The sequence below is a fragment of the Elgaria multicarinata genome, chromosome 5, assembly GCF_023053635.1.
Source record: "Elgaria multicarinata webbii isolate HBS135686 ecotype San Diego chromosome 5, rElgMul1.1.pri, whole genome shotgun sequence".
Classification (NCBI taxonomy): domain Eukaryota; kingdom Metazoa; phylum Chordata; class Lepidosauria; order Squamata; family Anguidae; genus Elgaria; species Elgaria multicarinata.
The window spans coordinates 115095977-115114012 of record NC_086175.1 but is presented as its reverse complement, the minus strand read 5'-3'; the positions used below and the strand labels follow the sequence as shown (position 1 = coordinate 115114012).

Sequence of the window (18036 nt, the reverse complement as noted above, 5' to 3'; positions counted from 1 at the left end):
TGGGTTTGCAGCATAGGCAATCACTAGACCAAAACCCAGGCACAATGCCACATGTATGGGAGGGAGGGAGGGAGGGCAAGCCAACTCCTCAGGGGTATCTCCTCCAAAGCTCACACCCTGGTGAAGACCAATAATAATAATAATATTTACCACCTGCCTCAACCTCTGGATCGAGGTGGGAAACAACACTAAATACAAAAATACTATAAAATGCATAAAACTAATTAAAAATATATAAAACTAAAACATTGTTAAAAGGCATCTTAAAATTTAACTGGGTAGGCTGGCCAGAAGAGATCAGTCTTTATGGCTTTCTTAAATTCAGAAAGACTGCTAAGTTGGAGAATCCCTCCTGGCAAGCCATTCCACAGTCTGGGAGCGGCAGAAGAGAAGGTCCTCTGGGTAATGGTTGTCAGCCTAGTTTTGGCTGACTGGAGTAAATTCTTCCCAGAGGACCTGCGTGTGCAAGGCGCATTGTATGAGGGAAGGCAATCCCGCAGGTAACCTGGACCAAAACCATGTAGAGCTTTAAAGGTAATAACCAACACTTTATACTTTGCACAGAAAGTAATTGGCAGCCAGTGGAGTGATTTTAGAGTTGGAGTAATATGGTGACCCCTAGGCGTGCTGGTGACCAACCTGGCTGCCATATTTTGAACTAGTTGAAGTTTCAGACTAGGCATAAAGTAGCGCTGTGTACAGAGCATTGCAGAAGCCTCACAAGGAGTGCAGGAGCTTCAGCCTGGGCTCCCAATTTGGTCCTCCAGGGATCTCCAGAAGGCCACGCCCCCTTTCCCTGGCCTTGCCCCCTTTCCCCCCAACCATCAATTGGTTTCCTGGCTTTTGTGCAGTTGCGCAGATACATGAAATGTATCTCTTAAGGTTTATTTAAATTACAATATGCTTGTGGGTTGCTGTTTTTTATATTGGCCCTGCCCCTTTTGCCTTTGGAACCACCCACCATTGGATCATGGCCCTCGAGAGCTTATTCGATATGGAATTCCACCCACGAGCTGAAAGGTTGTGCACCCCAGCCCTGTCCTGACATCATTACACTAAGGCTTTGTTACTGGGAGCTCTCACTCCCAGTAACACAGTCTTTGGAGAGGCATGGCAAACTTTTAGAATGGGGAAAAACTGCACCAAAGCCAGGAAATAATCAAACTATCAGTGGTCCATGGGGGAGGGCTGTCTGGTGAAGCCAGGGGGGGTTAGAATTTGGCCCCTGGGGCTGAGATTTTGCACGCCAATCTACACTCTCCCCTTCCCTCGACTCTGGTACTCTTAGGAGATTTGAACTCCATGAATCTTTCCCCATTGGGAAAGGATTCATGGAGTCATATGCCAAAGAAATTTCAGCAATTTCAGTGAGGTCTGCCATGTGCCTTGATGAGGAATGAAAGTATCAGGTGCCCAGATGACTGCAACTCTCTTTAAAAACAAGTAGCTTCTTGGATATTAAATCGATTCCACTAGACAAAGGAGCGAGTGATAATTGACAAGCACTGTGTGTTCTAAATGCCCCCTGGTCTTTGCATTCGTGGGTTAACAAAATCATTAAGTGACTCACCTTTGCCATTTCCTCCACTTTGGAAGACGGATGAGCACCCGGAGCAAAGTGGTCATATCTGTAAAGGAGGAATTAAATGGTTGCTTTGAAGATGTGTACTGTAAAACATTGCAAAGAATCAGCACTGGGCTATTTTGTCTTAGTACCCAGTAGCCGATGAAGCTTCTTTGATGAGGAAACGAAAAGAATCAGGTTGATATCCTGTGCATATTTCTCAGGAGTCAGCTCTGCTGTACAGAATGGGACATCCTTTGGGGCAAGCGTGCATAGTATTGGACCCCACGTCTTGTAAGAGCATAGTTAGGAATTCACTACCAAAAGATGTAATGTTGGCCACCAATTTGGATGGCTTTAAAAGGGGGTTGGATAAATTCCTGGAGAAGGCTCTCAATGGCTACTAATATGATAGCTATGTGCTACCTCCAGTATCAGAGACAGGAAGCCTGTATCCATTAATTGATGGGAAACATGGGTGGGAGGGTGCCGTTGCACAGTGGATCCCTGGTTGACAGCTGGTTGGCCACGGTGCAAACAGAATGTGAGTAATGTACGATGTACGATGAACCACTTGGAAGCAAGCCCCACCAAGTTCAGTGACACTTATTTTAGAGTAGGCATGCTAACATTGCAGTGTTAGCCTCAGAATGGAGCCTCAGAGAGAGAGAGAGAGAGAGAAGGTAAAATAAGAGCCTGGCTGTAAACACAACTAGGATAACCATGTGAAAAGGGGGACAGGGCTCTCATATCTTTGACAGTTGTATTGAAAAGGGAATTTCAGCAGGTCTTATTTGTATGCATGTAGCACCTGGTGATATTCCCTCTTCATCACAACAGTTAAAGCTGCAGTAGCCCTGCCCTCTTTTATGTCTGGTCACTCTAGCATAGCTCCTACAGCTTTAACTGTTGTGATGAAGAGGGAATTTCACCAGGTGCTGCATGCATATAAATAGACACCTGCGGAAATTCCCTTCTCTATACAACTGTTGAAGATACGGGAGCCCTGTCCTCCTTTTCATTTGGTCACCCTACACAACACCCTACACATATGAAGGAATATATAATATAATAAACACAGATCAGATCATCTATAATCAACAAGTGGGCATTAAAAACAAACGTTTTGTAGTGTGAAATGCTGCCTGTTCAGGGTGCCAGTCAATCCATTCCATGTCTCTCTACAACCCCTGCCCTGCCCCACAAGCCCCAAACAGAATTCTGTGGCTACTGAGCAAGCTCAGGCCTCATTGGGGTGTTTGGGGGAGTTCCGCCCCCTCCCCAATTTTTAGTTCTAGAGTTTTTGCCCCAGAGGTTGGGTTTATTTATTTATTATTTATTTATTTATTAGATTTTTATACCGCCCAATAGCCGAAGCTCTCTGGGCAGTTCACAAAAATTAAAACCACAATAAAAAACCCAACAGGTTAAAAACACAATTACGAAATACAGTATAAAAAGCGCAATCAGGATAAAACCACACAGCAACATTGATATAAGATTAAAATGCAGAGTTAAAACAGTAAAATTTAAATTTAAGTTAAAATTAAGTGTTAAAATACTGAGAGAATAAAAAGGTCTTCAGCTGGCGACGAAAGCAGTACAGTGTAGGCGCCAGGCGGACCTCTCTGGGGAGCTCGTTCCATAACCGGGGTGCCACAGTGGAGAAAGCCCTCCTCTTAGTAGCCACCTGCCTCACTTCCTTGGGTTCCCCAAGCCTGCTGACACCACTCTCTTGCGTATGGGTGGTGCCGTCTTGGCTACATAAGCAGCATTACTCACAGCCTGAACACTGGAAATAGAAGGAATTATATACAGACCCCCTCAAGGCTTGCTTTAAGTCAGACAACTCCCTTTCTTTGCTTTTGTTCCACTTCTAAAAAAGGAAAAGTCATAAACAAATACCTAGGATATCATGAGCAATGTGACTCCCCCACAACACCCTCCATGAAAGGAGTTTGACCATCTAATGTTTCTTGCTCTATACTCTGATTTAAAAATAAATTCATATTTATATTCATTTTATTATCGATTTTTCAATGAGAGACAAATGTTGTTCTAGGTTGTAACAAAATTACGCCTTTTTTTGCATTTTATAAAATAGCATGATGCCGAGTTTTATGTAGCTCCCCCTAATACACGGCCATCCGAAGCTCTTGTTGAATGGTTCAGTTTTAAACTCTGGATAAATGCTGCTCCTGCATTTACTTACAGCTTTCTTTTGTGCCACAGTCACAATACGTAGCTTGGCGTAAGTTGCAAGACCTGAGCTCTGTTTATAGCCCCTAGTTACAGTTGCTTGTCAGAGGGTTTGAGCCAGGCTTAGTCTTAAAGTAGACCCATTAAAATGAATGGGAAGTAAGTCAATCATGACACACTCCATTGATTTTACGGGTCTACTCCAGTAGTAGTGAACATGCGACCCTCCAGATGTGTTGAAATAACACTTCCATCACCCCTAGCTAACATATCCAGTGGTGAAGGACAATGGGAGTTGCAGTCCAACAACTTCTAGAATACCACATGTTCCCCATCCCTGGTCTACTCTAAGTATGGCTAAGTCTGGATCCAACCCAGAAATTGCACAGGTTTTCTCAGCGTGAACACAAGGAGCCCTGCTAGATCAAGCCAGGTTTCCTACAGTGGCCAACCAGATGTCTCCGGAAAGAGCCCATATCACAGGGCTTGAAGGCAATTGCTCTCTCCAGCTGTGGCTTCCCAGATGGAGAAAGTTTCACCTGCTAGATTTCTGATCATCATGCAGCTGTTAAAAGAACACAAGACCCTAAGACCTCCTGAACTAGACCTTTATTATAGGTCTAATAAGTGCAAGCCATTTATTAAGCTACAGATTTTGATCAAAAGGCTTACAGATTCACCTAATCACAGGCTTCAACTATTTATATCCCACATGGTACGACAGCAATTTCAATCCAAGGGATGCATATCAAACAACTGAAGGTCAGACTGATCTTGTCCGAATATTGCTAACAATCAATTTGAGGGACAATAATGTCCACATAGATAAGAATCCGTTTGCCTCAAATATTGTTTCAGGTTGAGGTTGTTAACCTATTCAGGGAGGGTGAAATGAGGGAAACTCGTTAACAGGGTCAGTTAATTTCTCCCAGCTTTAGAACTCAATCCTTACACACCACAAAGTGGATTGTTCATTTACAGCATTTTTCAGAACAACTATCAGTCATTTACTAAAGGACTAAGGCAAGCGTTTTTTAGTATGACATTACCAATGTACACTAACCAACGATAAAAAAAAATATATATATTCCCCCATGACTATTTTTTTCAAAGTGCGCCAAGGAACATGCCTAGGGTTGCACGGCTTTATCACTTCCCCAACCAGCAGAAAAATCAACGCCAGATTTTCTCTGACACAGACTCGCAATAATGTGGAGGGGAGGACATCGCCTGTTGAATTTATGCCTGTCATATATCTGCTAAAGGCACAAGAGCTGTAGGAGGTGGGTGGGAAGAATAGCCACTTTAAAAAGCCCAGGGCATAGGATCGGCGCTCCTTTTTCACAGAACGGTTTGATAAGTAATCTAATCCGATAACAAACGAAGCAAAACAAAAAAGTGTTCGCTGAACAGGTAAGTAGAACAAGCTGGACTACTCAGAGATTTTAAAAAAAAGACCCATAATCAGCCAGACTACAACCCTGCCCCATCCGCAGCCTTTCCGGTTGTTTTCCTCTTGCTCCACTCCCCAAAGTTGAAAGGAATTTTGCTCACCATACGGTCACTCTTTGCTGGTAACAGTTTGGCCTGCCACCAACCAGGCTCTGTTTTCCTTACTCTGCTTCGTGTTCACCGTCGTTTGCAGCACCCATTTTCAGAGCCTTCTTCGGTGTGCACACACACACCCCTTCCCCGCCGCCCTTTCGTCCTCGGGACTCGCTTGTGTATTCAAGCGAATTCACTTTATTATGCTCCAGCAGCAAGTATAAACTGGCTGGCTGGCATGCTTCAGGTGCCTGAATGAGCCTTCCCTCCCAGAATGCCTTGTCATTTATTTGTAATGTGCTCGCAGGCAGGGAAGAACAAGTTGAAAGGTACAAGTGCCTGCACTTTTTTTTGTTTGGCTGCAACTGAGAGGCGGCTTGAAAGATCTGGGCAGGATCTGTTTTCCTGCTCTGTGACTTCATCTGAAGGGGAAAAGGAGCTCCGATCGGGTCACAACGATGACGCCTCTATTATTCTTATGCTTTTCAGGGCTCTGCGACGGGCAGAACGTCGAAAGGCAAAGCTTTTCTTGTCCCTACCTCTCTCTTCCATGGCACGAAATGATGCACCTGATCACTTCTTGCCTGTCACGTAGCAATTAAAGGCACAGGAGCTTTGCAACAACAGCAAAAAAAGAAGTGTTGGCAATCTTACTTGGATATTATAGGCATAGAACCAGACCCCTCAGAGCCAGAAACAGTTTCATAGACTGCATTTGCATGTAACACTAAGACATGGTTTAAGTTAACCATGGTTTGTTGCTTTAGCCATGATTGTGTTACGGACAAGCAAACAAACTGTGGATTGTTTTCCCTATTTCTGGTTTGTTTATCTCCGGCCTATTTTGCCATCCCACTGCAAGCTTCACTCTCCCACATACCTTGTTTTAGGCATGTGACCCAAATGTGTTCCAGGGAAAGTAACTGCCCCTCCTGAAGAAGGCTGTATGCCAAGGAAGTCAAGGTTCCTGAAACTTTTTATAGTTCTACTGAATGGAGAATTTCAGCACATGCTCCCACCTGCATAAAAAGTAGCATCTGTCAAAAATTCCTTCTTCTACTGTGAAATGCACCTTGAACCCTATCTTCCTTTATATCAGGCCTGAGAATGCTTCCTGCATTTCTAGGGATGTTTTACAGGACCAAATGAGAGCTGTCAGGCACTAAGTGTCTAGTGGTGGAATACAAGGAGCAGGTGCCAGTTTTCCTACTCCCCAAGCAACCGTGACAGCTGGTTAAAAAGAAGAAACTGCAATTACTTCCATCGAGCCAATAGCTGGAAGGCTGTTCAGCAGATCAAGAAAGCCAGGCGACTTTCAGGCTCCAATATCATGCCACCCATCGCTCCCTCTAATAGCAAACTCGGGTGGAAAGTGCTGATAGAAATGGACACAAAATGGAACCACAGAGCAACAAGAAGGAAGTAATCAGCACGTTCAGTTGAGCTCTGAGGTTTACACAAGTCCAAAAACTCCTTTTAAAATCTTAAGGGGATCAAAATGAAACAACAGCGCCCCCCACCCCCACCCCATATAGACCAATGAAGACTGACAAATGTCAAATCAGAGAATGTTGGGCATCAGCTGCAAACGGGGGGGGGGATTGGATGTGGGTGTGAAATGACTTGTTTGGAGGAACAGCAAGCTAAAACCATCAACAGGAGCACTCCTATTTGGAGGAAGAATCTTCAGTCCGAAAAACATGTCGTAAGTTTTCCCAGAGCCTCTCCTCAGCACTGGAACCCTTTTGGTGCTTTCATCCCACTTCCCAAGAACCTGGTTCTGCATATACTATTTGAGTCCTACAAATCCTGGACCTCTGTTTATTAAATTTGTTATCTATTAGAAATATTTACATTCCACCTTCCCATTTTTTAAAAAACAAACAAACGCTACAGGCACCTTACAACGTATTAAAAACAACATCTAACTGTCAACAAAATAGTAATAAATTACAGACAGGATCACAGCAAATAAACTACGGGGCCTGACAATACAGAAAGCTCCCCATTGGATAAGCCATTAGTTGCAAAACCAATGCAAAACGTGCTGAAGCACAAGAGAGAATCACTGAGACACTAACTTGCATAGATGTTGTTTGTGAAGTTGGTTGTTATCTGTACACACAGAGGTTATGATGCCCTGGTACTTTTGTCCTCCTAAGCAGAATGAGTAAGTGCATAAATATTACACATGAACTACTTGCTTTTAAATGAGATCACATGCTCAGTCGGGTGCTCCCAGAAAAACTATCTCCATAAACCAAATTACATCACTGAAACTATCATGGGCCAGAATCAGAGTACAGAAGGAAGCAAAGTATACCGTGACGGAGGGGACTGCAATTTGGCGGGAAGGCAACAGCTACGGCAGGTCTGGGAATATGAAAGGCATTACCTGTTGAATTTCTGCCTCATGCAACTGTTTTTAGAGCACTGGACTAGGAGTCAGGAGATCCAGGTTCTAGTCGCTGCTCAGCCATGAAGCTCACTGGGTGACTTTGGGTTGGTCACTGACTTGCAGCCTAACCTACCTTACAGGATTGTTGTGAGGATAAAATGTAAAGGAGGAGGATTATATATGCTGCCTTGGGTTCCTTGGAGGAAAAAGGCAGGATATAAATAATGAATAAAAAAGAAAATTTATTAGGTCTCACTCAGACCCTGTTCAGATGACATGCTAAGTCATGGTTAGGCCGCTAACCCCAAAAGGTTAGTGAGTGAGTTTAAACTGTGGTTATGTAGCCACCATGGTTAGGAATGGTTCACCTGACACACTAAGCCATAATGTTTAGCTCAAAACACTTAACCATCATGGTTTAGCATGTTGTCTGAACAGGTTCATTATGACTCAGTGTGTTGTGTGAACCATTCCTAACCATGGTGGCTACATAAGCATGGTTTAAACACGCTCTATAACCATTCGTTGCTTAGCAGCCTAACCATGGCTTAGCATGTCGTCTGATCAGGCTCTCTCAGTTTGATGGCAGTTATTCTCAGGTAAGTACGTATAAAATTTCAACCTCGGAAAGCAAAACCAGCCTCTGCCCATCTTAAATTTTTTGGAAAGTTTAGAGGATGCGACTTTGAGGCAGGTAAATTAGGCCCACGGTACAGAATATTTTAAAGCCTACAGTCAGGCATTTTCTTCTTCCAAGCTTTCACTCTCTCATACCACAAGACTGCTCTTCTGCCAGTTTCCAAATTCTTTCTAAAAGGTGTCCTCCTAATACATTCTTTTGAACCATCAGAGTACTCCCCTCTCCTCCTTTGTAAGAATCGGTAAATAATGAAAAGATCCACTTTAGCTCTCTTCAGACAGAAGAGCAAAATTATCCTGCAAGTGTTAATTGCTCCACCTCCCTATTATGCTATTCTTCCCCACCCAACCCTCTGATAATCCAATTTAATAGTATTTTTTAAATTAAAATCCTGTTTACCAGGGAGCAAATACTTAATTACCATAGAATCCAGGAATATCCTAGCTACTATTCTATTTCAGGGCACTGCATGTCATTACTGGGAGTTTGTTTACCTCACTTCATGAAGTTCGGTAGCTTGATGTGGTTAAGGTTGCCAGCTGGCCAAAAAACAGAACTCAACCAGGCCTGTTCTTGTCCCTTTAACAGAGATTTGATACGCGGAAGTTAGCAAGTGAAACCTTTTCATGGCAAGGAGCTAAACGAGATCATCTGTTAATTGCAGCAGGTCAAACTACTGCTAAAATGTACAGCACTAGGAGCCAGTTCAAGAGTTGGCAAACTTCTAGCTACAGAATGTGAGACTGGAGGCACCACTGCATTTAATAAGGATATATTGATAACTTCACAGAATAAGTACCAGCTTAGCTTGATAGTTTTGCTTAGCCCCTTCCTACTCTGAGGACCAAACTAGGCACGTCGCATGACAATTAGTTGTCAGGATTTCTTGTGTTTGTATGTTTATGTGTGTCAGTTTGATATGGATTGAAGCCACACAGCATGGGGGAGAGGAAACTGAAGCCTTTCCCCAGGCACCATTTCTCTGATCCAAATTCCCCCCCTGAGCTGCTCTTTGCTCCAAAGGGGCAAATTTAATTCCTCTTCCTCCTCAACCCCCACGGTTCAAGAGCAGGAACCTAAAACTGGAGAAAGAGGATTCAATAAATAACACCTGAAGATGAGACTTTATTCTTTGAGGATACATTCCTTCCAACCAGTAGAAGCAGAATTGGTAATTCTAAGCAATTCAGCTTCTACTGGCTTTTTAAAACTTATTCTCCAGCTCTGCTAAAATAAGAATTGCCATGTTTCTCTTTACTGCTGTTTTCTTCCACAAGAAACCTGTGTGTTTCATTTAAGGCTAAAGTCTGATCTGGGTATTTTCAAAAATGGGGAATTTGCCATTGCGTGTAGGTGTAACCTGAAACCTGCCTAATGCCTAGGAGAGCCCAATCTAATAAAGGTCTCATTCTTCTTAAAGATGTTGCTTCACATGAAGAATTCTGGAGAACTCAAAAGCTTTCTCACTATTTTGTGATATTCTGGTTAGTCCTAATAAAACTATCACCCTACTGTGAATTTTGGATATTTTTCTTATGGGCCAACACACTATCTTTGCTTCCTCCTACACCATACTTTTGTACTTATTGGGCAGAAATTTCAAAAACAAGAGCAAGTTTTTTTACTGTGCAATCTTTTGTAAGTCTACTCAGAAGTAAGTTCAATGAGTTCAATGGGGCTTAGAATCATAGAATAGTAGAGTTGGAAGGGACCTATAAGGCCATCGTGTCCAACCCCCTGCTCAATGCAGGAATCCACCCTAAAGCATACCTGACAGATGGTTGTCCAGTTGCCTCTTGAATACCTCTAGTGTGGGAGAGCCCACAACCTCCCTAGGTAACTGGTTTCATTGTCGTACTGCTCTAATAGTCAGAAAGTTTTTCCTGGTGTCCAGCCAGAATCTGGCTTCCTGTAACTTGATCCCGTTATTCCATGTCCTGCTTCCTCCCAGATAAGTATGTATAAGTTTGCAGTGTGCAATATGGCAGAACACAGCCTCTCACCCACTCACTCATATTCTCACTACTAGCACAGACAGTTCTTGGCCATGAGATGGTGCCTGTCTCTTTAAAATCTCCAGCAGAGGATGAAGCTGCAACATGTCTTCGTCCACTACTCTCTTACCTACGTGGGGGAGCAATGCAGAACCTGTGGCTCTCCAGATGCTGTGGGAATTCAAATCCCATCACTGACAACTGGCTATGGTAGCGACTGGCAACATCTGGCGGCCCACAGCCCTGCTCTAGGGGAAAACTAATTTCCACTTCCTAAAGCAGGGGGGGAGTGAGGTTGCCAACTGACCAGATAAAAACTGCCCTGGTCTGCTCTTCTGCTTTAACTGCAGCTTGACCAGCAGAAGCCTTCCCCAAACTGATTCTCTCCAGAGGAGTCGGACTACAACTTCCCACCATGGCCCATCAATTGCCATGATGACTGGGGATGATGGGAGTTGTAGACACATGCGGAGGGCACCCAATTGGGGGAGGATGATCTACTGAAATCAGCAAGTGACGCTTTTTACAGCATAGGGATACCTGCTAATGTCGGCACATCAAGAGGCACAGAAACAGTGGACTGCTGAAAAGTTGGCAACCCTGAACAGAAGAGGAGGTATACCAAGCAGCCAGAAAGACAGCAGGGTAAGAGACACACTGGCTCCAGTTTGTACTTGTGCTTTTAAAGGGGCAGGCACAATTTCATTGTTTGCTTTTAAACCTTTTCTTTCACACAGCTGATGAGGCTGTCTTTCTGCCCGATATATATATATTGTATATTCTCCAGAATCTTTCAGGCATCCCCCAATTTTGGTTGCCAGCTCTTTTTTCCTGGCAGGCTCCATTGCATGCCTTTAATTGCTACATGACAAGCACTAATTCGGCAAGCGAAGCACTTCTAGATATGCAGTTGCTTCTGCAGAATTCTTCATCTGTCTGTTCCTCATCTGTGCAAAGAACAAGAACTCTGAGATGGAGGGTGGGGGAAGGGAGTTGGAAGCCTGACACCTGCCCACGTTTACCTACAGGACCGGCTCCGGAGCTGACTACAGAATTTCACCTGCTTCCTAAACAACTTCTGGCTAACAGGCGGCAGAGAGCTTTGAACACATCCTGTCTTCCTCTGAAACAAACTCTATGGAAAAGAAATCTTTTATGGTAGGTGGGGCCTTTTTCAGCCACAAGACACAGGGTGTTTAGCAATCGATGATTTACGCTTCACACGGCACTCTGCACGCCTCTGCGGGATTCATCCCAAGCACCCTCCTTGTTCTGAAAAGCATAACATCATCTGAGGCTCTGGAAAGGTGACAGGTAAGCAAATCCAGCCCACGCAGAAAGAGTGGAAGCCCCGTTGGCTAACATAACTCAGTGCCTTCAGGCACAATGAGGGAGAAAACAGACGCTGCATGGCGGAGAGTAGGCGGAATAAAGCAGAAGATGCACTCAGAGCAAATCCACACACACACACACACACACACACACACACAAAACCTATGCAAAAATCTAACCAGAAACATTTTGAACCTAAGAAGAGCCCTGCTGGATCAGACCAACGGCCTGTGTAATCCAGCCTCTGGTTTCTCACAGTGGCCACCAAGATGCATCTAAGAAGCCTACATGCAGGACTTATTGCAGCCTTCTCCAACCTGGTCCCTTCCAGGTGTGCTGGACTACAACTCCCACAATCCCGAGCACTGTGGGAGTTGTAGTTCAGCAGGGCTTCAATAAGCCCTGTCCTGTAGTTTGTCCTTTAGCAACTAGCATTCAGAGTTGCGCTGCTGCTGAGCCCTGGGATTTTCATTTAGCCGTCATTGCTAATAGCCACCTTCCATGAATTTCTCTAATCCCCCTTCAAAGCCATAGTCCTCGCATTATGAGAGTCATCACTACGGTAATGAAGACGACAACTTCTGTTCCGCTGCTCTGTTACAAAACATTAAAATACACAATAATGCTACAAAACAACGTCATAAAACAAATGGGACCTGCAATAAAACGTTGCAGAGTGGAGTGCTCCTGTTCAGGCGTTCTGCCTGCCCGCCAGTCAGCCAGCACCTCCTCCATTATACTCTATTCTATTCCATTCACTCATATCCCGTTTTCTGTACCTCCCATAACAGCCACTCAGTATTCTACATCCACTGAGCACACTCAGTCCTTATCAGGGTTTTTTTGGGGGTGTGTGTGTGTCCCTCCTATAAAATAAAACAACATTGCGCTTCTGTAAATCTTGGGGTTCCCCCAAGACTATCAATACCTCCCTCTTGTGAAGATGTTGCCATTTTGTCTACATAGGTAACCGCACTCAAGAGCTTGGACATTGGAAATAAAGAGATGATAGCAGCAATTAGAATTCCTATCATTTAAAAGTAAAGCAAACATTAAAAACAGCAGATCGTTGGCCTGTAACATCATATTGAAATGAGGAAGTCTTCAGTACAATGCATAAAAGCAAACACAAAGGGACCCGAACAGACTTCTACAGAGAGAGCATTCCAAAGTTTTGTCACCACCACTAAAGTGCATCTGCTTCTTGTACCCATCCATCTAACTTCCTGAGAGAAGTGGACAGAGGATCCAAGACCTCCAGTCCAGCAACTAGAACATAACAAGAGCCATGCTGGATCAGACAATGGGTCTATCTAGTCCAAACATTGCTGTTCACTCAGTGGCCAGCCAGCTCCATTGAATGGATGGAGCTGTGTGCACAGGGCAATTTCCCCATTCTGTTTTTGAGCAGGGGAACACTCAGCATGCACAGTAGGAAATTCCTGTGTGAGCATTGAACATTTAATACATGAAACACAAAGCTCAGCTTAGGGCTTTGGAATGCATCATGGATGCTGTATGAATTTAATATTAATAAAAGCAATTAAAACAGAAGGACCCAAAGGCTCGCTTTCCTCACACCCTGCAATTAGCAAGTGGGAACACATTCACTTGTCGAATCTTAATGTAGTCTTCCAGGACTCTGTGGCAGGCAAATTTGACAAGACTGAATAGCTATGTCAAAATGGCTGGGGATTTTTTGGAAGGGGCTGTAGCTTGGTGACAGAGCTCTTGGTCCAATTTCAGTCCTGGGCACCTCCAGGTATGGCTGGGAAAAATGTCTCTTTGAAATCTTGGGGAGTCACTGCCAATCTCTGTAGATCAGGAACCTCCAGATGTTTTTGAACTACAACAGCTACAATCGCTGACCATTGGCCATGGTGGCTGGGACTGATAGGGGTTATAGTCCAACATCTGGAGGGGCCCTGGTCCCTGCCCCCCGCCCCGGCATCAGCAATCCTGAGCTCAATGGACCAATGTTTTGACTCAGTGCTGGTCAGCTTCATCTGTTCCTCTGTTAGGCAGTATTGTCACAGCAACTTTTATTTCTGCTATTTCCAGTGGAATAACTCAAGCAGAAGAGCAAAAAACACACAGAGTAAACCAGGAAGCTATAAGCTTCAGCCAGTTGCTCTTCTTGAGGTACATCTTTACTGCATGTTCTCTCAGAGCTGTAAATGCTCCTTCAAACGGAAGAGATTCAGTCGAGCAGCAGTTAAGACATTTTCTACATTGTGGTTATTACTACCGAAGGAACCCAAAGCAGCTTACATGGTTCTCCTGCTCTCCTTTATCCTTACAACAATCTTAGGAGGTAGATCAGGCTGCATAATGTGGCCTGGTGAGAAATCCTTGGAAGCAGATGCAGGGAATAGAGAAACTGATTTCAGGCCAAACTTGTGAAAAAGTGTCCCGAACAATTGAATGTACACAGAGAGGATGCTACTAGCTCACCGTGGAGAGTCCTGCTGCCGCTGCTGCTGCTGCTGCTGCTGCGACTTTGAATGCTGCCTTCTGGATCTTCTGAAGGAGGAGAAGAGAGAAGCCAAAGGGGTTCGGAGCCCTCCCAGGATGGAAGACGCCGCATGCTTCTGAGCTTGTGGAATCTGGGGCGTCGAGGGTTTTGCATTTGTAGAATCTGAAAAGGAAAAGAACAGGAAAACAACAACGATGCTGGAAGACTTGTCTCCAGTTCCTTAGAAATGCAAATGCCTCAAGCCTGAAATCGAAATGTCTCTGTGCACTCCCTGGACTCATAGTTCCTGCAAAAAAGTGGTGGATACAAATGCCCAGCAGCCTGTATTATTCAGTCTGGGGCAGGGTGGGGTGGAAGGGATGTGTGCAGTTATTTGTACTGGTTTGGACCTATGCACTCCTTGCCTAACAAATGGTGCATTCAACTTTGACAGCAGCAATTATGTATTCAATGCTTCCTGTCCCCTCAACAATATCCAACAAAGTGCTTACACCCCTGCTGATAGTTTTGTGCCCCACCAATTCCATTACACAAGCAGCCAATGCAGTGTGCAATGGCGCTTCTGGGGGTGGGGCAACACAAAATGAGCAGAAATGCGCATTTTTGGAACAGGGGAGGTCAACAGAGCTCACATAAGGGAGCTCACTTTTTCTAATCCAGAAATGTGAGTTTCCACTTGTTTCAGGGCTTCCTTTAGGAAGGGCTAAATCTCCGTAGCATAGAATTCCCGTGCCTTGAATGGCTTTCCTGACCATTTCAAGGGAATGATGCAATCCACATCTGCATTCAACTAGGTTCACTGAAATAAGCAGGGAGCCCGTGTGGTGTAGTGGTTAGAATGTTGGACTGGGACTTGGGAGACCTGGGTTCAAGTCTCCACTCAGCCACAAAGCTCACTGGGTGACTTTGGGCCAATCGCTGACACTCAGGCTAGCCCACTTTACAGGGCTGTTGTGAGGATAAAGCAGAGAAAAGGAGAACCATGTAAACCCCCTTGGTTTCCTTGCAAAGGATGGGATGTAAATGTAATCACGGCTGCTGCCACCACAGGGGTTCTGGGCGCACATCAGAACACTCGCACAAAGCCCTAAATTGGGACGTGTTTCAACTTATCTCTACATTTTTGTTTTGTTTTCAAATCTGTCTCAGGATTGCTGGGAGGGAAAATTCTCCAATCCCTCTCCCAGAAATCCTCACATAGATCACTCTTTGCTCCTTGCTGCTAGCAGCAAGGAAAGAGTGATCTGAATCCGGATCTGTGGTGTGGGCATGTATGTAGGCGCTCATGTGTGTGTGTGTGTGTGTGTGTGTGTGTGCAGCCCCCAACCCAGCATCATGTGTGGCCCTTAGAGCCAAAATAGTTCTGTACCACTGTTGTAGGCAAACGTGTTCAGGGTTGTGCTGTACGTCCCACTGAGATTGAATGAAGTTAGTCCTGACCAACTCTCTTCCATTGGTTTTCCATGTGACTGAGGCTGCAATCCTATGCATGCCCCTTACCTGGGAGTAGGTGCCATTGAACTCAACGGTACATACTTCCAAGTAAACACATGAAATATCAGCCTGGACATCCCGAAGCTAGATCAGGGTCATTGTTGCTATCTATCTAGTGCCTTTTGAAGAAAACAGAGACAATGAGATGGTGGGAGTTGAATAAATCCGATGGAAGTTTCCCCACAGACTTCAGCTGCATAGGTGTAAAACCATGTGCCCATGGAATGGGAGAATGTGTGTAGCACAGCAAAGGCATGTTAGGAAATTGATCGAAGCAACGGTGTGTTGAGAGATGTTCTTCCTACATCTGTATCAGTGTCAAGCAAGTCAGTAGATGGGCTCAATCTTCCTGTCCCGATATTCTGATTACATTGTCACTTGCACACTTTCTCAGCCCGTCTAATCTGTCAAGGTTCCATTCATCCATTTCATTTATCTAAATTGAGTTCCTGTCCCCTGACAAGCAGACGGAAGAGGCACACTGTTTTATCTGCAATCTGTTTTATCTAAACTGCTTCTGGGTCTCTCATCTCCTGCAAAAAGACTACAGAGCTTGAGTGCAATATGTCAGTCACTACATTACAGTTTTCCTTGTGATATGTTTATCTTTTTTTCTTCCCGACAAAGCGCTTAAATGCTCTTCAGATTATAAAGCCAAACACTGCAGCGATCTCATCGGATAATTCCCGCTGTCAAAATTTGATTACTGTCTCCAAAGCATGAAGGGAAACCAATGCTAAGTAGTAAAACTGCCTTTTAATATACTTTCCTTTGTTGGAACATTATTTCCCAACTGAAAATTTGATGACTTTTTTCTTCTTTAACACTATAATCTTAAAAAGAAAAGAAAAGGAAGAGCCTACGATTTTTTTTCCTTTCCCCATTTTTGAAGCTGGGAGTGGCATTGTTTTGATGACTGAGGATAAACTAGTAGCGACTCACCATTTCCTTTGGCTTTTCTCAGACTGTGAGCTAGTGGTTGTTTCAACATTCTGCCAACATCGGCATCATTCTGAAATTTCCTCTTCTGTATTTCTTCAAACCATTCTCCGGTCACTCCTGGAAGCCCTGTAGCATCTTCTTTTTTCTTGTGAAGTTTGCTAAAAAGAGAATACAAAGGACTTTAACAGTGCAATCCTATACCTTCTTACTTACTTCAATGGGGCTGCAATCCTATATCCAGATAAGCCGATGCAGCTAAGTGTTTCTACAGTTTTTTTTTTCTTTAATGCTCTCAGGAATGCCCACAGAGTGGTGGTCCTCCTCAAAAATGGAACTCCTACAAATTTCTTCATCTAAACAACTATGAAAAAACTATGCTATACGAAATACATACAGGCCTCGTTTAGTGCAACACAGATGAGCCTGTTCAAACCTTGGTCTCAAGTATTCCTCCTTCCTCCTCTAGGATGCACCAGAGGAGGAGAATGGAAGCATCTGGTTCTAGATTTAAATGAACCATGATTTATCATGATATCCAACAAGGATAAACTATGTTTAGTTTAAATTATGGTTAATTGAAACAAGCCAAGATCAAACCATGATTTCTGATCCTGGCTTGTTCTAACAAATCATAAATTAAATTAACCAGAGTTCCTGGTCCAGTCATATCAACAACCTGTGGTTAGTATAAATCAGGAAGCAGATGCTTCCAGTCACCTCCTCTGGCAAGTGCTGAAGGTAAGGGGGGTGGGGGGAGAGCACTCAAGGCATAGGCTCGAGTAGGCTGATTTTATAGAATCCTAGAATAGTAGAGTTGGAAGGGGCCTATAAGACCATCGAGTCCAACCCCCTGCTCAATGCAGGAATCCACCCGAAAGCATACTTAAGCTGTACTGAGGTTGTTGCTGGTTGAGTCACTGGAGTGATTGAGTGGAGGGCATTGTTGCATTTGCATAACAATAAACTATGGTTTAGTATTCTGGTCATATAATTGTATGGGTTAAGTTGCAAGTGAAAAGTAGCTGGCAGCCAGTGCCAGTCCTGGGTTGTTGCTGGTGGTTGTGACTGGGAAAGATGATCGCAGTGGGCCCTCTTCCCTGAGTGTGCCCGCCTCCCTCTCACCACTGTTGTCACCACTCATTCACTTTCCTCTCCCTCTGAGATCAATCCTTTCCGCCTCCCAGAAGGAGAACACAAGCCCTGTGGAGGTTACTTCTCCTCATTCCTCTCATTGCTTGCTTGTTCAGGGAAGGCAGGTGAATAGGGAGGAACAGCAGGGCCAAGAGACTCCAGGGACAGAAATAGACCACAGAGAGAGCAAGAGTGCTCACACAGAATTTATTAATAAAAACTCCATCAACTGTACAGACGCCTGCTGCTTTTCAAACAACTGGTCCTCTTCAGAGAGAATATACACTACTGCTCAATGCTAGTAGGTTTTCTTACTTTGAA

The 18036-nt window shown here is 44.2% G+C and overlaps 1 protein-coding gene across 1 annotated transcript in view; it reads right to left on the bottom strand.

The window, feature by feature from the left end:
• The window catches only part of EXPH5 (exophilin 5), a 51108-nt gene that overhangs the window by 14971 nt on the left and 18101 nt on the right, over window positions 1-18036 (bottom strand). Inside the window, exons 2-5 of the mRNA XM_063127079.1 lie at window positions 16585-16742; window positions 14154-14310; window positions 2523-2537; window positions 1571-1628 (exon numbers count right to left, since the gene is read on the bottom strand). Of these exons, the coding sequence (XP_062983149.1) occupies window positions 1571-1628; window positions 2523-2537; window positions 14154-14310; window positions 16585-16742 (388 nt within the window). The remainder of the gene's footprint in view (window positions 1-1570; window positions 1629-2522; window positions 2538-14153; window positions 14311-16584; window positions 16743-18036) is intronic.